Here is a 21,346-nt window from a genome sequence, read left to right as displayed (position 1 = left end):
GGGAGCAGGGCGCATCACTGGGGAGGCCTATAAAAAGGTGCCAAGTTTTCTGGGCGTTTCTGGAGAACATGGGATTTGCTTTCCACACGTGTGTCCCTCGAGTCAGGAGTAGTGGCTGTGATCCTACGGTGTGCTGGGATCACAGAGATGTTCAAAGCGAAAGAACTGCCATGGAGCCACTTAAAGCATCCTTCACATGAAATCAGTTTTTGTGCCTCTTTTCAAGAGCTACTTCTAAAAAAGGAGAATCAGTGAGTGACACCAGCTCTGGGGAAGACATGAGAAAGCACGAGGCTACGTATAGCACAACCACTCCCCAAAACCAGGAGCGGAGGATATCACTGCTGAGAGCCAGGCTGTCTGTCCAGCCTGAGAGAAACTAGCTGCCATGGGAGCCCAGAGCAAGCAAGAGAGAGAAGAAAGGGAAACGAAACACCACGGAACATCTGTCCAGTTCTGCACAGTGTGCAGCCGTCACCTCAAAAACACAAGCAATCTCTTTCACATGGAACTCAAATACCATTCTGCTGCAAAAATGTATTTTGAGAAGATTTCTAGTGGTGGCAAGCTTCAGATGTGAGAATCTAGACTCCACACTTCATCGATTAATAACAAAATGTCAAAGCTTTAGGATGCATATCAGAAATTTATTTTCAGCTTTTTTGGTGAAAGGGAGGGGGTGGGCACACTTATTTCTTTTGGTGGCACCTGCTTAAGTCCAATAACAAGTGAAAGTAAACCTCAAGTTAGAAACCAAGGGAAATGAATGATCCAGGGAGGGGTACCATCTGTTAAAGTACGTGTGTGTGGGGAGGGGTGGGAGGGGTGGGGAACAAAGGACAAGATTTGGAAAGGTACTGAGGACATGTGCAAATACTAGTTAAAAAAAGAGGAATGCTTTAAATTCACGCTTCTTCTATTTCTGAATGTCATGGCTGAGCCGATCGAGCAGATTAGAGGGAGAATTCCTTACTATTGAAGGTGGGGGAGTCATGAGTTTTCTGTGCTGGCATTTTGGAGTCAGCTCGGACTTGAATACTGTAAGGTGCCATGGGGTGAGGTGCCTGCCGCTGAGGCTCCAGCAGAGAAGCAGCAGGTGGGGACTGAGGCTGCACTGAGCCTTAGAAGAAGTCCCAGGAGGGGAGGATGGTGGGATTGGGACGAAAGCCCACACAGAGAGAGACCCATGCAGGGGGGCAGTGCTCCCATCTGGGCTGCAGAGAAGTGATGACAGCTTCTCGGGGAGAGTGGCTGTCCACCAAAAAGGACCCTGAGAAAGAAAATAGCATGAGAATCGGGGTGGGGGTGGGGGCAGGGGCAAGTGGCGAGAGGCCAAGTTGAGATGGTGTTTGTTCTCCTTGAGGGAATGTCTTTCATTGTGTGGTTAGCTAACATGTGGATGCACGAACACTGCTGAGCTCTGAAGTCCTAGTTTCGAATCCATTTTCCCCCCTTTCATATTGTAAGTGGGGGGGATGGTAGTGGGGAGATCCCACCCCCCAAAACAAGTCACTGTCATTATGGCTTTCGTGTCAAGTATCTGTTTCCCTTTGTTCCAATTTATTATGCGACCAAATTTCTATGAAAAGGTTAGACTTGCAAACATCAAAGTAAAACAAATGTATGTGACATCTAGTGACACTGGGTTGAGAAATGCCAATATAAATACCATATATCAAATTACCATTGTTTCACACCAGGATAAAAAGGGAGGTGGTGGTAGTGGTGGGGTGGGGGAGAGCCGTTCTGGAAAGAAATGAAAAAGAGCAGAACCAGTTTCAAGCAGCCAAGTGGTGAACTTGAAGATATGTGAGCCCAGTGTCTCGAAGGTATGGGGCTCTGGAAAGGCCGGCTGCTAATATGTCTTGGCAAAGGTGATGGGACCCGAGCGAGCACAGTGGCTGGCGGATGCAACAGCGTGTCGTTGGTAACGGCAGATGGGAACGACTGGTTTCTGCTGAGCTTGAGGCCACACATGTTCCAATTCTCCAGAAGAAAAGTTCCCACAGGAAATGCAAGTGTTGAGTGCTGACCAGATGGCTCAGTACTCTTCCTACTGCTGGGGCTGCTGTTCGTGGACTGGCTCCTCCACCTCTGGCTCCTCTTGGTGACCTTCCTGTGGGGCCAGGGAGAAGTTGCAATTGAGACAACTGACTGTGGGTGGCAATCCTGTCCCCCCCAGATCTGATATCAGCGTCTCCACACCATAGTGAACTTGGGCTTGGGCACACTTGTCAGCCCCTAGGATTAGCACAGAGCACAGTACACAGGTCAGTTCTCAGGGGTAAAGAAGCAACTGTTAGGGGCCAGAGTGATGGTACAGCGGTAGGGCGTTTGCCTTGTGTGTGGCTGACCCAGGATGAACCACCGTTCGATCCGCCAGCACCTTTATGGTCCCCCAAGCCAGGAGCAATTTCTGAGCGCATATCCAGGAGTAACCCCTGATAACCCCTGAGCGTCACAGGCTGTGCCCCCCCCCCAAAAAAAAAGCAAAAAAAGCAAAACAACTGTAAGAAGAGAAAGACAAAGACTGGTTTTTGTGTGCTATCTGGGATGGAAAGTAACTTCTGGAAGACATGGGGACATGTATTTGGGGGTGCTTCAAGGCTTTCCATTACTTTGTTGATTGTGACCTTTATGGGGTCACTGACCTACTATTCATTCGGGGACCTCCGGGAAGCCCACCGTGAACACCAAATCTAGGTTAATATTCTGGTCATTTCTAGCTGCAGATCCTGAAGTTCTGCTGTCTCAAGGATGAGTTGGCTCTGAACTACCCAAGCAGAGGGAGGCCAGTAACCGATGATGCACAACGCAGGGCTGGGAAGTTTAGTATAGTGGGTAGGGTGCTTGCCTTGCACGTGGCCGACCCAGGTTTGATCTCTGGTGTGGTTCCCTGAGCCAGGCAGGAGTCTTGTGAGCAGAGAGCCAAGAGTACCTTGAGCATGACCAAAACAACAACAACAACAACAACAACAAAGAATGCGAACACATTTGTGATGTTGTCAGGAACGAGATCTTGACTGAGAGAGACCCGCTCAGTTCTTCCTTACTTTGCGCCCACTAACTTCTAACTTCTTTCATTCTCAAGGACTCCATCCCCGTCAATCTGACCCCTCTTCCCTGTAGCACAGGGCAAACTCACCATGTGGTTGGATCATCTCTTTATGGGGGACTAGAATCTCTTTAATTCTCCTGCGTCACTTGTTTCTTCCCTGGATGTGAAGCTGACCTATAACCTTCTCCTCTCGGGCACTGCCTGTACGCATTGGTTACGGGTGTCAGGCAGAGCTTCACCCTCCCATACCCTGTCTCACTCACTGTGGAGCTCAAAGTGGTTATGTTGAGAGAAAAAAAAAATCACAGAGAAGAAAAGAATACATGCTGTGACCATCAGAAATGAGCCAAGGTCAATGCATAACCTCAGTTAGAGCATGGACTCTAGTGTTCATCTTCTGGCTTGGCCATCTAGCAAGATGCATGCATATCTGTGGGCACATCCATCCTACCTCTATACCTCAATCTTCCCATTTGTAAAATGGATGCCCATGTGCCACGAGTTTCCCATGAATTTCACTAACTGAATTCTACAGAGGAATCGATGAGTTAAAATAGGCAGTATTGGTGCATAACTACTGTAAGTATACACTCTAATTATTCTTGGTAAAAATAAATCTCTAGAAGATATTCTAAAAGAAAAATTAATTTTGAAGACCCCAACCTTTCTATGACAGCAGGAGTAAAGTGACATAATGACTCTGGTTTGACTCCAGTGCTCAGTGTCACCCAAGAGGCATGCCCTTTAGAAAGGTCAGCTCTCACCAGTCCCACGGCCACTGCTATCTCTTCCCCAGAAATATGAGCCCATGGTATCCACTCTGCTCATGTCACACTGTCCTTAGCTTACTCTTGACTCCTTAGCTGTGGGTACTCATTTACCTCAGAGCCAAGTCAGCCTTCACGCTAGCTCCTCTCCATGCCCTGGGGCATCACTGCAGGACCCTCTATGCATGGCTCTGTCCACTGCCTGGCATGTACAAGGATGAGCCTCTTCAAGGGAATGGGAGATGACTGTACTGTATGTTGTCAGCTGAGACAGCCCCAGACCCATTAATCAGGGCTTTTTTTCTCCAGTAAAAGTGAGAAAAGGTTGCTTGAGGGAACTGATCAGTAAGGGTAGGGAGCTTTATCCCACTGAGGTCTCCCCTGCCCCTTCTGTAGGACTGATTATTTTCCTCATCAGCTGTATGGCTTAGTTTTTGTTCCTATGCAGGCTACATGCTGCCTCTGTAGCCAGGGCTGGGGCCCTAAGCATAGGTAAGTTGATCCATTCAACATCCCAACTACTTTACATAACACCCAGTGTTATTGCCTGTTCATCTCATTGGAAGGGAGCTTTCTCTATGGGATGGTTCTGTAAGTGTTAGGTAGGGCTGGGAAGATCTTGGAAATGAGAGTGTTGATATTTTATGGAAAATCTGGCTTGCTCACATCACAGCTGAGAATCAAAGTGAAGCAAGGAAACTAAATAGGTCTGAAAGTGAAAAATACAAGAGTCAAGACCAACAATTGTTGAACCTATGTGCTACAGAACTAGCCACCTGCCAGAACAAGTTTTCCTCAGGTCTCCTCCTTCCTACTAAACAAGAGGGCAGCAGAGGTGTCCTCCTGCTGGCCTGACTGAAGTCTCACTCACAATGAATCCTGCATCTGCAAGAACTGCAGACCCCACTCTATTGGGCAACAGTAGCATACAAAGCAAACCCCTCAGTTCCCAGAAGACTAAAAACTTTTGGGTGCAAGTGAAGGCCGCCTGAAATCAGAATGCACCTGTAATTCTGAGAGCTCCCAGTTGCTCTCAAACAAACAAAACAAAACAAACCCAAATGGAGCCTTTTCCCTGTGGAGCAGCATATAGGGAGTTACCCTAGGGGTGGGCCTGGAAAGGAAGACAAAGGAGGGAGGTGGGGTTATACAGAAGCTCAGAAGGCTTCCTACTTCCTGGAGGTATGAGGAGGGCCTGGGCCTCCACCCACACCAGCCATGTCTGGGTGCTCTTTTCCTCTCTGCCTTGTTCATACTATTTCCTTGGCCTAAAATGTCTTCCCCCGCCAATTTTCCCTCTGATTGTTGACATTCCTAGTCATTCTTCAACCTCTACAAGCGTCATTGTCTCTCTGAAGTCTATGCCCGAGCCTCTGGCTGTCTTTATGTGCTCCTCACACGAGTTTATTTAGGTATCTACTATCATGTGTGTCACCGATAGACACATTCCAGTTAGCTGTGTCCCTGTCTGTTTCCCTTACTGGAAGCAGAGGCACTGAGGCAGGGCGGTGTTTTCTTTCGGTGTACTTCATACTTTGTTCAAGGAGAGAAATACATCCAATAGGTCTTTGTGGGTGGGGGAAGATTCTGTAACAAACCCTTAAGAAATTAGCATCCATCTCCGGACAGAGGCATCTTGTCATCTGACAGACGCATGAGGCAACACCCAGGATAGGAATTAAGTAAAAAGACCATGAGACTGATAAAGATTGGATGCCTGGCTGGTGACCCACTCTAGAAATTTCTATTGGGTTACTGCATCTGGAAAGGGAATAGTTGGGTTTACTTCTGTATGTGAAACTCCCAGTTAGAGTTCTATCTCTACCACTTTATGCTATCCTAGAGTTGATTGAAAATAAGAATCAAGGCCAGTCAATACCAAAAAAGACTCAGGGGCCAGGTCTCTCTTCAGCTAATACCTGAAATGCCACTGCAGGGTTCATCTAGGTCTAACTGAAAAGGAGGCATACAATCCGGCTTTCCATTCTTTCATACTTCCCTTATCTGTGGGAGAAAGAAGAAATCTTGGCCCCTCAAATTAAGCACATGGTCACCCATGGCCCTACAGGACAAATCTGAAACAATGGAAAATCACACAGTGTGAAGGACCACTGCTTGGGACCTGGTTCTGCAGAATCCAGGGGTTTTAAAAACTATAGTCTGAGCTAATGAGGACCAAATCCCAAGGGTTTATTTTTGTTGTTGTAAAAAAAAAAAAAAAACCCCAAAACCAAAAAACAAAAACAAAACTCCTCCAGTTTTGGAAAACTTCATCAGGATTTCAAATGTTCTATGGAGTAAACATCTGCCTAGCTGTCAGCTAAAATAAGACATAAAGTAAACTTACTGGTGGTTTGGTGCAGTCTGTGGAAAGATGGATACATACCAGAGTCCTCAGAGTTCCCAAAGCCAGAACAAACAGACCAAATGCTCTCCCTGGCTCTGACCCGCCATGTGGAGCAGCTAAAACCCCAGCCCAGCCCTCACCTTACAACGTGCATTTTTTGTTTTTGGGTCACACCTGGCAGCGCTCGGGGTTACTCCTGGCTCAGTGCTCAGAAATCGCTCCTGGCAGGCTCAGGGGACCATATAGGATGCCGGGATTCGAACCATCATCCTTCTGGATGTAAGGCAAATGCCTTACCTCCTTGCTATCTCTCCAGCCCCTACACAGTGCATTCTGTGGTGCCAGATTCCTGCCACCTCCTGAGCATTTCCCCAGCCTCATACTTGCAGACCTGGGTGACCAGCCTCAGTCTCTGTCCTCTCTCTCTGCCTTCCTGCTCCTTGAACATTCAGTTTCTCTGTTGCTTCTCACAACTCCCTTTCATTGCCAAAATAGAGCCACAGCGAGGCTTCTCTCTGAGCACCAAGTCCTGGAGCAGGTCCTCCTAACAGAGGACACCTTCTAGAAGTAATTTTTCCCTCCCCATGCTAGTCTGTGCTAGCAATAAGTAACCAGGACAACCACCTGGGAGACAAAAACGGACAGCTGTGTGGCTTCTGAGGGTGGAGAAAGTATCCAGCTTAACCTCCTCTGGTGGAGCCGCATTGATCTCTCCCAGATATGGAAGAACCCACATAAATTCCTATTGCTCATTTGCTAACAGGGCTGAAAACCACTTGATACTCAGATGGAGATGTCACAACTAAGTCATCAGTTCTCTGAAGATTAACCTATAAATGCATGTTCCACAGCACAGGCCAATGAATCATGAAGATCACTGTTTCTGGTTTTTTTGTTTGTTTGTTTTTTATCCCCGGGGAACATTCTGGCTACTCCAACTCAGCTTTGCTTTCACTGGGATTCCAGGGCTGCATCTGAAGACACAGAGATGACTGCTCTTCACCCCTGATATCCCCACCCTCAAGCCCCGGCTGTCCTCACTCACAGGTTCATCCGAAGCGTAGAGGATTTCCATTAGTCGCTGCACCAGGTCGTCGTTTTCCTGCCCATGCTCTTGGCAGAGCAGCTCAATCTCTCTCAACTTCCCAAAGTAGAAATCCCGTTCCTTTTCCACGCCTTCAATAGCAAGCTTTAATGAATGTACCTACAAAGGAGTAGAAGTGGAGAGAATGTGTCCCAGCATCAAGATACAGTGTGAGAAATAAGTCACTAACTACACTTGCATTTAAAGACTAGAAACCTGGCAAAAGCTGGCTCCCTGTGTGTGACACCAGGCGGGGAAAATCCGCGAAAGTACACCGGCCCAGTGGGGCTCAGCTGTGAAAGACTGTGAGTGTGACCTGTCTATGTCTGTCTACTGTCCTTCTGCGTGAAACTCTTGCGAGTGGGGCAAAAAGAGGCTCAGAGGAGCACGGCCGCTCCGCTTCGCTACATGGCCGTGCACTCTTTCTAAGGAAAGAACTCCATTGCAACAAGAAGGAAAAATCACACTAAGAACGGCGCTATATCACAGAAGCAAACATTTCTCTCTGGACTGTCTTCTCTGTTGCATGCTCGGGCCTAAGATTTGACCCAGTGTGAGGCTTCATCCACGGAGGACTCCCCTCCCTTAGAGGCAAGTCAGCCCATCCAGAAAGGGAGGAGCCAGAGGAGTGTGCTGCCTACATCATATAGACAATGAATACCACTACAACACGTAGAAAAACCCACAATACAAGTGTGACAATGGGGAAACAACGCAGGCCAGCATCAGACATAGAGAATGAAGATGACAATTCTGAGGACCAGATAATGACTGAACAACTAATCAACCTCTCAGATAAGGACTTTAGACTAGCAATATGGAAGGTGCTCAACAGACTCCAAGAAACCATGGATCGAGTTGAACAGAACACTAATAAGAACCAAGAAAATATGAAGGCAGAAATGACAAAACTCCAAACTGAAATAACATGTCAACTAACAGGCCTGAAAAAGTCAGTAAACGAAGTGAATGACAAAATGGATAAGCTCTGGGACAGGGTATCAGAAGCTGAGAATAGACTTGGTGCTGTGGAAGATGAGATACATAACAATTCCATACAGCAGGAGAGATTGGACAAAAAACTTAAAGCAAATGAGCAGACAATGGAAAAATTAGTCAAAGAATGGGAACAGACGAAAATAGAAGTCTATGATAAGATCAACAGAAACAACTTAAGAATCATTGGAGTCCCAGAGACCCAGGAAGAAAATTTCCAGGAAGAATCAATGGTCAAGAACATCATTAAAGAGAAACTTCCAGAGCTAAAGAATATATGTGATCAAATCCTGCATGCCCGAAGAGTACCAACCAAAAGAGACCCCAGAAAAACCACCCCAAGACACATCCTAGTCACAATGACAAATCCCACAGATAGAGACAGAATTCTGAAAACAGCAAGATCAAAAGGGGAAATCATGTTCAAGCAAGCTTCCCTGAGATTTACAGCAGACCTGTCACCAGAAACGCTCAATGCCAGAAAGCAGTGGTGGGATACTGTGACAAGACTGAATGAAATGAATGCTTCACCCAGAATACTATACCCAGCAAAACTCACTTTCCGGTTTGATGGAAGAATACATGGTTTCACAGACAAAAAACAGCTCAGAAACTTCACAGACACAAAACCAGTCTTAAGAGAAAAACTGAAAGACCTAATCTAAGACAAGACTACCCAAAAGACACACCAAATTTTGAAATAAAGATGGCGTTAAATCCCAGGACAATTCTTTCTCTCAACGTCAATGGACTAAATGCACCAGTTAAGAGACACAGAGTGGCTAAATGGATCAAAAAACTCAATCCAACCTTCTGCTGCCTACAAGAAACGCACCTGAATAGTCAGAACAAACATAGACTCAAAATAAAAGGCTGGAGAAAAGTTATCCAAGCAAACAACACCCATAAAAAAGCTGGAGTGGCCATACTAATATCAGATAATGCAAACTTTATACTCAGGAAGGTTGTAAGGGACAAAGACGGACATTTTATATTAATCAAGGGGTACGTAGAGCAGGAAGAATTCACTCTCCTAAACATATATGCACCGAATGAGGGGCCAGCAAAATATTTAATACAACTGTTGACAAATCTGAAAAATAATATCAACAACAACACAATAATTGTGGGGGACCTTAACACGGCTTTGTCAACACTGGACAGGTCAACCAGACTGAAACCCAACAAGAATATACTAGACCTGAGGAGAGAAATGGAAGAAAGAGGCCTAGTGGATATATATAGGACACTCCATCCCCAGAAACCTGGATACACATTCTTCTCCAATGTACATGGGACATTCTCCAGGATAGACTACATGCTGGCACATAAAACATACCTCCATAAGATCAAGAGGATAGAAATTTTGCAGGCTACCTTCGCTGACCACAAGGCTCTGAAATTATTTGTGAACTCCAAAGGGACTCAGAAGAAACACTTTAACACCTGGAAGTTAAACAGCCTCATGCTCAATAACCAGTGGGTCCGAGATGAAATCAAGGAGGAAATAAAAAGGTTCCTGGAAACAAATGACAATAAAGACACAAACTCTCAGAACTTATGGGACACTGCAAAAGCAGTACTGAGAGGAAAATTTATAGCTTTGCAAGCACACATCAGGAAGGAAGAAGGAGCTTACCTGAGTAGCTTAATGACACAGCTAATAGAACTAGAAAATGCTCAACAAAAGGACCCAAGAATAGGAAGACAGAAGGAAATAACAAAGCTGAGAGCAGAAATCAACGAAGTGGAAACTCAAAAAACAATCCGAAAGATCAACGAAAGCAGAAGTTGGTTCTTTGAAAAAATAAACAAGATTGATAGACCACTGGCAAACCTAACAAAGAAAGAGAGAGAGAGAAACTTGATAACTCGTATCAGGAATGAAAAAGGAGAGATCACTACTGATATGACAGAGATTCAAAGGGTAATCAGAAACTACTTTGAAAAACTCTACGCCACTAAAAATGAGAACCTGGAAGAAATGGATAAATTCTTGGACTCTTATAATCTTCCACGGTTGAAGGAAGAGGATGTAGCATATCTAAACACCCCCATCACCATTGATGAAATTAAAACAGTAATCAAATGTCTGCCGAAAAACAAAAGCCCAGGTCCAGATGGATTCACTAATGAATTCTATCAAACTTTCCAAGAGGAACTACTGCCAATCTTGGCAAGACTCTTTCATGAAATTGAACAAACAGAAACACTTCCAAATAGCTTTTATGAAGCCAACATCACCTTGATACCTAAACCAGACAGAGACGCTACCAAAAAAGAAAATTACAGACCAATATCACTGATGAATGCAGATGCAAAGATCCTCAACAAAATCCTGGCAAATAGGATTCAATGCCTCGTTAAGAAGATCATCCACTACGATCAAGTAGGTTTCATCCCAGGAATGCAAGGCTGGTTTAACATCCGTAAATCTATCAACATAATACACAACATCAATAACAAGAAAAATAAAAACCACATGATCATATCAATAGATGCAGAGAAAGCATTTGATAAGGTCCAACACCCATTCTTGATCAAAACTCTCAGCAAGATGGGAATGGAGGGAACCTTTCTCAATATAGTGAAGGCCATCTACCACAAGCCAGTGGCAAATATTATCCTCAATGGAGAAAAACTGAAAGCCTTCCCTCTAAATTCTGGCACAAGACAAGGCTGTCCTCTCTCACCACTCCTATTCAACATAGCACTGGAAGTACTTGCTATAGTGATTAGGCAAGAAAAGGATATCAAGGGAATCCAGATAGGAAAGGAAGAAGTCAAGCTCTCACTGTTTGCAGATGACATGATACTCTACTTAGAAAACCCTAAAGACTCTATCAAAAAGCTTCTAGAAACAATAGACTCATATAGCAAGGTGGCAGGCTACAAAATTAACACACAAAAATCAATGGCCTTTCTATATACCAATAGTAATAAGGATGAAATGGACATTAAGAAAACAACCCCATTCACAATAGTGCCACACAAACTCAAGTATCTTGGAATCAACTTTGTGGTGTACCCTAAGACCCACCCATATCTGGGAGGGGTCTTGGGAACCGGATAATAGGTGTAACTACCTGCAAGACCTCCCATTTCTGGGAGGGGTCTGGAAAAGGATAGATAAACCTCTGAGCCAGGGGATTCGGCCCTTTTGCCCTTTTGCCGTTTCTCTCTTGGCCCGGCTTGGCTTCCTGGCTTTTGGATCTTTGGGCCGCATGGAGCCCAAAGGGAAGATGGCTAACAGGAGATAAGATGCAGGGCTAGCAAAATATAGCTGAATGCTTAAAAGGTTGACATAGGCCACACACCTGTGGTGGCTAGGGCATGAATAAAGATGATTCTTCCTGAAGCCTGCGTGTGAGTGAGTGATTTCACCTGGGCCTGGAACTCGCCGGCTGCATGGAGGTTGCAGAGCCATGTGGGCTGGATGGTATCCTCCACCATCCAGCCTCATCGTTAATTATTTCATGCTACAAACTTGACTAAATATGTGAAGGACCTATACAAAGAAAACTATAAAACTCTGCTCCAAGAAATAAGAGAGGACACACGGAAATGGAAACACATACCCTGCTCATGGATTGGCAGGATTAACATCATCAAAATGTCAATACTCCCCAAGGCATTATACAGATTTAATGCCATCCCTCTAAAGATACCCATGACATTCTTCAAAGAAGTGGATCAGACACTTTTGAAATTCATTTGGAACAATAAACACCCTCGAATAGCTAAAGCAATCATTGGGAAAAAGAATATGGGAGGAATTACTTTTCCCAACTTTAAACTGTACTACAAAGCAACAGTTATCAAAACAGCATGTTATTGGAATAAGGATAGGTCCTCAGATCAGTGGAATAGGCTTGAATACTCAGAAAATGTTCCCCAGAGATACAACCATCTAATTTTTGATAAAGGAGCAGGAAATCCTAAATGGAGCAGGGAAAGCCTCTTCAACAAGTGGTGTTGGCACAATTGGATAGCCACTTGCAAAAAATTAAACTTAGACCCCCAGCTAACATCATGTACAAAGGTAAAATCCAAATGGATGAAAGACCTTGATATCAGCCCCAAAACCATAAGATATATAGAACAGCACATAGGCAAAACACTACAGGACATTACAGGCATCTTCAAGGAGGAAACTGCACTCTCCAAGCAAGTGAAAGCAGAGATTAACAGATGGGAATATATTAAGCTGAGAAGCTTCTGCACCTCAAAGGAAATAGTGCCCAGGATACAAGAGCCACCCACTAAGTGGGAGAAACTGTTCACCCAATACCCATCAGATAAGGGGCTAATCTCCAAAATATACAAGGCACTGACAGAACTTTACAAGAAAAAAACATCTAACCCCATCAAAAAATGGGGAGAAGAAATGAACAGACACTTTGACAAAGAAGAAATACGCATGGCCAAAAGACACATGAAAAAATGTTCCACATCACTAATCATCAGGGAGATGCAAATCAAAACAACGATGAGATACCACCTTACACCCCAGAGAATGGCACACATCACAAAGAATGAGAATAAACAGTGTTGGCGGGGATGTGGAGAGAAAGGAACTCTTATCCACTGCTGGTGGGAATGCTGTCTAGTTCAACCTTTATGGAAAGCGATATGGAGATTCCTCCAAAAACTGGAAATCGAGCTCCCATACGATCCAGCTATACCACTCCTAGGAATATACCCTAGGAACACAAAAATACAATACAAAAACCCCTTCCTTACACCTATATTCATTGCAGCTCTATTTACCATAGCAAGACTCTGGAAGCAACCAAGATGCCCTTCAACAGACGAATGGCTAAAGAAACTGTGGTACATATACACAATGGAATATTATGCAGCTGTCAGGAGAGATGAAGTCATGAAATTTTCCTATACATGGATGTACATGGAATCTATTATGCTGAGTGAAATAAGTCAGAGAGAGAGAGAAAAACGCAGAATGGTCTCACTCATCTATGGGTTTTAAGAAAAATGAAAGACACCCTTGTAATAATAATTTTCAGACACAAAAGAGAAAAGAGCTGGAAGTTCCAGCTCACCTCAGGAAGCTCACCACAAAGAGTGATGAGTTTAGTTAGAGAAATAACTACATTTTGAACTGTCCTAATATTGAGAATGTATGAGGGAAATGTAGAGCCTGTTTAGGGTACAGGCGGGGGTTGGGTGGGGAGGAGGGAGATTTGGGACTTGGGTGATGGGAATGTTGCAGTGGTGATGGGTGGTGTTCCTTTTATGACTGAAACCCAAACACAATCATGTATGTAATCAAGGTGTTTAAATAAAGAAAAAAGCTCAAAAAAAAAAAAAACTTTAATCTACAAAAAATAAAAAAAAAAAAAATAAAGACTAGAAACCTAACGAAGACAAGCGATGCACAAGTCTGAAGTAGAGATAAAGGGGCTGTTGTTTGGAGCTTGAGTCAGGGCCAAAGCGTACAACCTTGCAGCACTCTAATCATTGCCTGTAGTTGACTGGGGCTTGCTAATAGCATCAGAGGGACCATTCAAAGCTACCTGGTTCTATGGGCTCTAAAAGGCTCCCTTCTGCTAATCAGAGCCAGAGCAAAGACTTCTAGCCCATTTGCACTCTGCAGAGCCGGATTCAGCATAGAAAAAGAAGACACAGATGGGGAGAGATGGGGCCCCAGCCCTGAGATAGCCCCCAGCCCCTTGACCCAAGGCTCACTGAAGGCCCTGAAGCTTCCCAAAGTGTCAGAGAGTGAGCTGGGGAAGGGAAACGAAGAGGGGTGGAAAGGCTGAGCCTGGCCAAGCTATTACAAGGGGGGAAATCCATGGAGGGGATGGGCATAGATGTGCTCAGATAACCCGCAGCCCCAGGTGCCACATTCCAGAGGGTACAGCAATAGCACAAAAGCCCAAACCATTCTCTATTCCTTTCTCTGGGGATCCCACCACATTTCCCCCTTTGTTCCTTTATACTTGTACTGTGAAAAGTCTGTAAGATTAAAAAGCCTTTCTTATTCTTCTTTAGGAAACCTTCTTTGAAATCACCATGAACAGAACTCCCGAAATCTGTATCTGGAATGAAACAATATCTTCTCTATTTCTAATAACTCTGGCCTTTATACAGACCACTAGTCAGTGGTTCTAGACACCAGTCACAAGCAGTGTACATTTCTTTCCTGTTTGTCAAACAGACAAGCATTTGTTCTGTCAGTCTCAGGGCTCTCTCACGGTTGCTCACAACCCAAAGGAAAAATCAGTTTGGTCACTTGTAACTGCTCTTTTCCAGGACACTGTGGCTTAGATGCAAAATGGGAGGAGCCAAGGGCCTTCCAGTTCTAGAAAAAAATTCTACCCAGGATTTCAAGATGTTTTTTTTACTTAAAAACGTTAAGTGGCTGTAGGGGCCAAGTGGTCTCAGGAACATTGAGTGGAAATCAAAAATGGTCAGACCCAAACCAAGATCAACGAAACAGAATCAAGAGACTCAAAGGGTGGAGGTATGGGATGTATACTGGGAAACACGGCAGAGGGAGGTCAACACTGGTGGTGGAATTACCCTAATTCACTGTCACTATGTACCTTAAATACAACTGTGAAAGACTTGTAATTCTCACTGGTCTCAATAAGAATTATTATTTAAGAATTATATATTTAAAAAAAAAACAAACAATAAGTGACTAAAGATGACATCTCAAGCCTGAATTGGGGCCAGCAATGGCTCAGTGGCATTTTAGGGGTCTGGTATCTACTGGCTCATTCAACTCAGGAAAACTAGATTGGTTGCCTCCAGGAATGACTGTGTCTACAATGAGCAGAGGTTGCTGTGGAAACATCCCTGTGATGCCAGCCTTTACTGAGGTATCCCACATCCATCAGGTAAGACAGAGCAACACATAGCCCCAGTGAAGACCAACAGAAGTCAAATTAGATGCTAAATATCAACTGGCAACTGAGATTTCACTCTCATCCATCCTCTACTCGCCTGCCACAGTAGAAGCCTGGTGGTGAAAGAGGTGCTGGATGCAACCCCTGGGGAAATGCTGATGGGAAAGGCAAGGAAATATAGCTGCTTCCGGTTACTCCTCCTCATCTCTGTGATGCCCACAGTTTGTGGCAGTCTGAGCCTCGGTGTGTATAGCTAAGCAATGCCCCCATCTTGACCCCACACATGGGGTCCCCAGCACAGTAGCTGACCCTGCCACACTGAGTTGCCCACCCCCTAACCAGAATCAGTCCCTCAGGATATAATCACCTAATTATTCCTATCACCTAACTATCTAGTATAGTGGCTCTTTTATAACAGAGTATGGGAGAACAAATGCAGGAGGCCAATTCGATGAGAATTCTTATAGCCATGTCATTTTCTGTTACTACTGGTGGTAACTCTTCCCTTGTCCCGGCTTTTAGTGGCTCTGAGAGCACACAAGCCCCACTGTCCTAAGGGGCTGAGACTCAGGCCTTCCATAGCATCCTGGGTGTGGAGGACCTCCAGGCTTCAAGGACAGAAAAGTGAGAAGGCAATTCTGACTGCCCAGCAAATAGTTCCAAAATGAAGGCTCACTGCTTCCCTTTGTCGGACAAAGAGGGGGTCGTGGGAGACTCCTTGATGGAGTAGAAGGGGATGACTGAAATCTTTTGAATAAGCAAGGAATTTAATCAATTAAATCTGATGGAGAAGCTCATCAGAATTTTTCTTTCTTCTTGGTGTTCCCTGGCCTGGTCTGGTCCATTGTAGGGACTCTCAGGACAACTGGAGAACGAGTGGGTGCAAAGACTAGCCCTTGGGAGAAGAACTGAGGATGGCTAGTTATGAGGGAGAGGCATGAAGGACCTGAAATCTCACATGGCCATACTTGGGCTGGGGGATTGGTAAGAGAGGGTGTGGACAAGAGGAGAAGCTGTAAAAGAACAAGAAAATAAAGATATCAAAAGAATAAGCTCCTGGGAGCAAAGGATCATAAATACAAAGGGTTATAAAGCCAAGGTTCAATTCTCTTTAGGTCTGTTCTGATTTGTCCTGATCCTTAGGAATGTGGCCAGAGGCTCAAGAGGGTTGGACCAACTGCCTTTTATCTGAGAACTCATTACTGGAAATTCTATATGGACTCAAACTGAGAATCAGCAGGTAATTAGAACATTCCACAGTTTTTAAATCAAAGCTCTGCCCACCGGATGACTTAGAGCTTTACCTTTTTCATTAAAGTGATCAGAATTGTAAAGGAACACCCTTGTTAAACAATTGCTGGCTTTTAAAACTAAATTCCTGATTGCAAATATACAATTATCTCAAAAAACAGTTTCCAGACTCTTGCTGGCTCATCAAGAAGCAGATTAATCACTGGGAATGGCCAGTGAGTGGCTGGGAACAGCCCGAGGACTGGAATAAAGGCTCCTCTCAGGCTGAAAGGCAAGTTTCCTCCTGAGGAGGGCAGGCTGCTTTGCAGGGGGCTCTGTGCTACGTATTTTAGTACTTTTAAGCTCCAGAGCGTCCTGGAGCAAAATCAGCTATCCTTAGAAAGCACAGCTCAGCTTTTGCATTCATTCATTTCAAAGGTGACAGTGCTGGATCCATGTCACCATGAGAATGGTACATGAAAGGAGAGTTCTGTACAGAGCACAACTGAGACTACTGCAGGAAGGGTTTTTGGCCTTTGCTTGTATAAGAGTCCATGGTGTAGAGCTCCTATAAATTCTCAGAGGGAGGGATGGGATAGGTAGCTCTTTGGTTGCCACTGTGTCACTAGCACCAATCAGTATCAGTGCTGGTCTAGTAGACAGTGGTTGGAGAAACGGAAGGAGAAAGGCAGAGAAGGATAAGGAAAAGGCTGGGCCAGGGGCCTCCACGTGTGGGATAGTCATTTGTCCTTCTGTCTTAAGGCACAGTTCTGAGAAGTGGCTAATGGATTGCATTTATAACAGGCAGCTGTCTTCATCTGCCTAATCAAATCAGTTTTGGACCTGCTGGAAACCATTGCTCTGCCTCAATCCTTTGCTTCTCCCCTGCCTGTAAGGGCCTGCTCCCCACTCATTTAAGTGTCTCTGCATTCAGAGCTAGAGAAGATCAGTACCTGTTCATTGAGCTGTAGGACCTGTGTTTCTAAATCTTTATCCGATTTGGATGCTGAAACGCCGGACGAAGCCCTTTTGGCGGAGGAGGGGCGAGAAGGTATGGATCCTGGTTTAGATGTCGGAGCTGATTTTGCTGCACCTGCAAGTAATCAGAATAAATGACAAATGCTGTGGCATCGGTAGTGCTATCAATATATAGGCTTAGTTACAGCAAAGATCTGAAGTAAATACCAACAAGTAAAGGAGTCCTTAAACAAAGCTTAAGAGGTGGATACAAGGGGCCGGAGAGATAGCACAGCGGCGTTTGCCTTGGAAGCAGCCGACCCAGGACCTAAGTGGTTGGTTCGAATCTCGGTGTCCCATATGCTCCCCCGTGCCTGCCAGGAGCTATTTCTGAGCAGATAGCCAGGAGTAACCCCTGAACACTGCCGGGTGTGGCTCAAAAAGCAAACAAACAAAAAAAATCGGTGGATATATAAGATAGATAGGTCAAACTAGGAGCTTTCCCTGTATGAGGTTCAGAGTTTGATCTTGGTACCGCATGGTCCCCGTGAGCACTGTCTTGGATAGCCTGGTACATCCAGGTTTAGTGTCTACAGAATGGCCTTGGGGGCTCCCAGCACTGGTGGATCTGAGCAGTTTTACATCCTGGACTAGAATCACATTGAATTTATGGAATAACCTGGTTGGCAGAGTATCCGTAGAAGCAGCCCAGATACCCTGAGCATTGTCTGGAACTACTCCCTCCATGCAAAAATATAAGATATCCTCATGTACATGATGTATATGATAAGGACTATGTGCCAATTTGTTTAAACTTTCCAAGTAACATGAAATGAAGGTAGTTTTCCCTTTTGCCTTTGGAGAGATGTGGAACATATACAAATAACACTGGGATTTTATTAGACTGTTTTCTGGGTCTCCCAAGTACTGCTCAGGTAGCCTGGGTCCACTTCCAGTGATCGTTGGCCTCCTGAGCTGGCATTTCAACATGAGGACCCAAAGACGCAATACTTCTCATGCCTCTAATGCCAGGAAGCACCAGCCCCCCCGCCCCAGCTTAGGGTTCTTCAGGGCAACATCTGAAAATGCCTGGAAGACCAGATGGTACTGGGGAATTAAATCTAGGACTGTAATATGCAAAGATGTACTGGCCTAATCACAGTACTATCTCCCAGGCTTGTTTATTTAAGGAGAAAAGGTTCCCAGATAAGTATTCGGCATCACAATGGACTTACAAATAGACAAAAAGACCATCGAATCAATTCATTCATTGGATAAAATGTAAATACTCTTCTCCCTCTATACTTGTGAATTCTAGTCACTGACAAAACTAGTAGGGAGAATACTGGTACGCCTGCAAACGCTCTCCTGCCCAAGACTCATTTCTAAACTTATTCCAGAATAAAAGAACATTTTGGAAAATTTATGATTCCAGAGGAGGGGCAAGGATTAAAAGTCAAGTCTGGAAAATTGGGTTGAGTCAGAAACCAAGGGTTGTGATCTAAGATTGATATCAGGCCAGCAGGATGGAATTCCCATGAACTGCACTCGGGATTGTCTGCAGGCAGAAACAAGACGGACTGTAACATACTGGGGGCATTGAGGAATAAAGTTTGAATGTACATAAAGCTCTAATGGATGGAGAGATGAGGGAGAAGACAGATTTATGCAGAGTCGGCTCACAATTCTATCCCCATGTCACTGATTCAGGAGGTGCTTAAGACATATGGAAGATGTTCATCAAAAGATCGATTACTTAGAGATCAATAAATGCCTTTATCATAGAGCAATTTAGGGCTCAACACCTTAACCTCAGTGGTTCTACAACACCATTGAGGCTGGTAGAAAATAAAAAAAGAGAAAAGACCAATGATTTCGAAGAAGACTTCATCTATCCAGGATTGTGCTCCCCAACATGGGTGCTAATAAAGGGGGTGCTGGAATGATAGGGAACATTGGAGTAGCCTTAGGTGCTAATACAAGGGATGCTTTTTGCTTGTTCTCTTAAAAAAAAGTAAATTTCCAGAAGATTCTCTAAATAAATAAATTTTTTCCTGAAAAGAGGGTTTTAGACCAAATAAGTTTTATAAAGTCTAGTTAGTCTATAATTTAGCCTGTGACATTCTCATAATCTGGAGCAGAAGCAGGGAATGTCCAACTGCAGATTGTATAAAATCCATGAAATCTGAAGTGCATGACTATGCATGATGGTACAGACACAAATGCTTCTTGTCAGTCCTCCACTGCCTGTCTGTCTGTACTAGATCATCTGTGGAGGATGGCCCCTGGTAGAGAAAAGGTTCCCTATACAATCTAGAATTTACACAGACTTAGAGGAAATGACCTCTGTAGTCAGGTCAGAAGCCATAATGTGCTGCCTGCAGTGTAGTCCACATACTTTGTGGAATAAGAAATTCAAGATTAAATTGTAGTAACTTGAGGAACTGACCTGACTTCAATGCCACATGGTTAGAACAGTGGTCCTCAAGCTGCGACTCTCGAGCCACATTCGCTCTTTACACTTTTATTGTTTGTTTGTTTGTTTGTTTTGTTTTTTTGGGCCACACTCGTTTGATGCTCAGGGGTTACTCCTGGCTAGGGGCTCAGAAATCGCCCCTGGCTTGGGGGGACCATATGGGACGCCGGGGGATCGAACCGCGGTCCTTCCTTGGCTAGCGCTTGCAAGGCAGACACCTTACCTCTAGTGCCACCTCGCAGGCCCCTCTTTACACTTTTTAATGCGGCTCTTCTGTGTGAGAGCCGGGCGGCCGCTCCAGGAGTCAGGACTCTGCTCCTCGCCTCTGTCAGTGCACACCCTGTGTGGCTTTCAAAATAAATTTCAATCGTGGTTTGGGCGAGATTTGGCTCAGTTGAAAAAAAAGGTTGCCCACCACTGGTCTAGAACATCACACCTGAAAAAGCCCCTGAGTAATAACCTGTGTGACCTGCATCCCCCCTGGCCTCAATCAGTGTCATCAATGGGAATATTCTTACTTTCTAAAACCATAACACATCCCAAACAGCATCCACCCAGTTTGGTGAAGATGTTGCTGCTATTGGTCCAATTCTCCACCCCAACTCCCTACAGATCTTTTATTTATTTATCTTTTTTTAAAGCAAAAACAAGTTTTATTTTGAGGTACTGAGGAAGGGGTTAAAAAAAAGAGCGAGTAATGAATTCAAGAGAGAACAAAGGGGACTGGAGCAATAAAACAGTGGGTAGGGCTCTTGCCCTGCATGCAGCTGACCCAAGTTCAGTCCTTGAAACCCTAGACGGCAACCTGAGCCTGCTGGGAATCATTCCTGAGTGCAGAACCAGGAGTAACTCCTCAGTGTTGCTAACTGTATCGCCACCCCCACCCCTACCAAAAATGAAAGAGAGAATAAGAATGAGAACTTGGTTCCAAAGGTGAAGAGGGCCCCAGTACACAACCCAACAAGTAGGAAAGTCCACATCTCATAAGGGAAGATGCAGCAACATGTGCGTGGACCCAAGGAGCACATGTGTTCCTCTACTGATCTTTTAAAGACTAGCCTAAAAAAAAATCTTGGAACATGGAACATGTCTCATAACCCAGGTATGTAATTCTAGAGATCAAGAGTTTGACTGAATATATATTTGATGAAGAAACAAATGCTTAAATAAATCAAACCTGTTACCAGTTTTATAACTTATTTCCAACTTCACAGTTAATCAATACCAACAGATTAGAAAATGCAAGGAGTTTTAAAGACAAGTGGGTTGACAGCTGTGACAAGTTCTGACTAAGCCTTAATTACAAAGCAGCAAACAGGAAGACTGTAAAATTTCTCTATGAAGGTCTTCAGGTGTCTTTAAGAGGCAAAACCATACACACCTCGAAGAGACACCAAGAGCATCAAACCTTTAAAACAAATACTCTCTCCTAGAATGAAAATAATCCCATCATCTAAAATACAAGGGAATGTCCAGTAGCACTTTAAAATTAGAACTCGGGCCAAAGACTTAGAAAGTATAGGGATTAAAGCATTTGCCTTGCTTACGACCAACCT

The 21,346-nt window shown here is 44.5% G+C and overlaps 1 protein-coding gene across 2 annotated transcripts in view; it reads right to left on the bottom strand.

Moving 5' to 3' along the window:
• Window positions 1–638: 638 nt before the first annotated feature.
• MAPRE2 (microtubule associated protein RP/EB family member 2) overlaps window positions 639–21,346 on the bottom strand; it is a 198,004-nt gene continuing 177,296 nt past the window's right edge. For both annotated transcript variants that reach the window (XM_049769713.1, XM_049769712.1), the window contains 3 exons: window positions 17,311–17,450; window positions 7,218–7,376; window positions 639–2,116 (listed from right to left, as the gene is read on the bottom strand). In XM_049769713.1, the coding sequence (XP_049625670.1) occupies window positions 2,054–2,116; window positions 7,218–7,376; window positions 17,311–17,450 (362 nt within the window). In that variant the 3' untranslated portion in view covers window positions 639–2,053. The remainder of the gene's footprint in view (window positions 2,117–7,217; window positions 7,377–17,310; window positions 17,451–21,346) is intronic.

This window comes from Suncus etruscus, chromosome 3 (genome assembly GCF_024139225.1).
Source record: "Suncus etruscus isolate mSunEtr1 chromosome 3, mSunEtr1.pri.cur, whole genome shotgun sequence".
Taxonomy (NCBI): domain Eukaryota; kingdom Metazoa; phylum Chordata; class Mammalia; order Eulipotyphla; family Soricidae; genus Suncus; species Suncus etruscus.
This window is presented reverse-complemented; position numbering and strand designations above follow the sequence as displayed.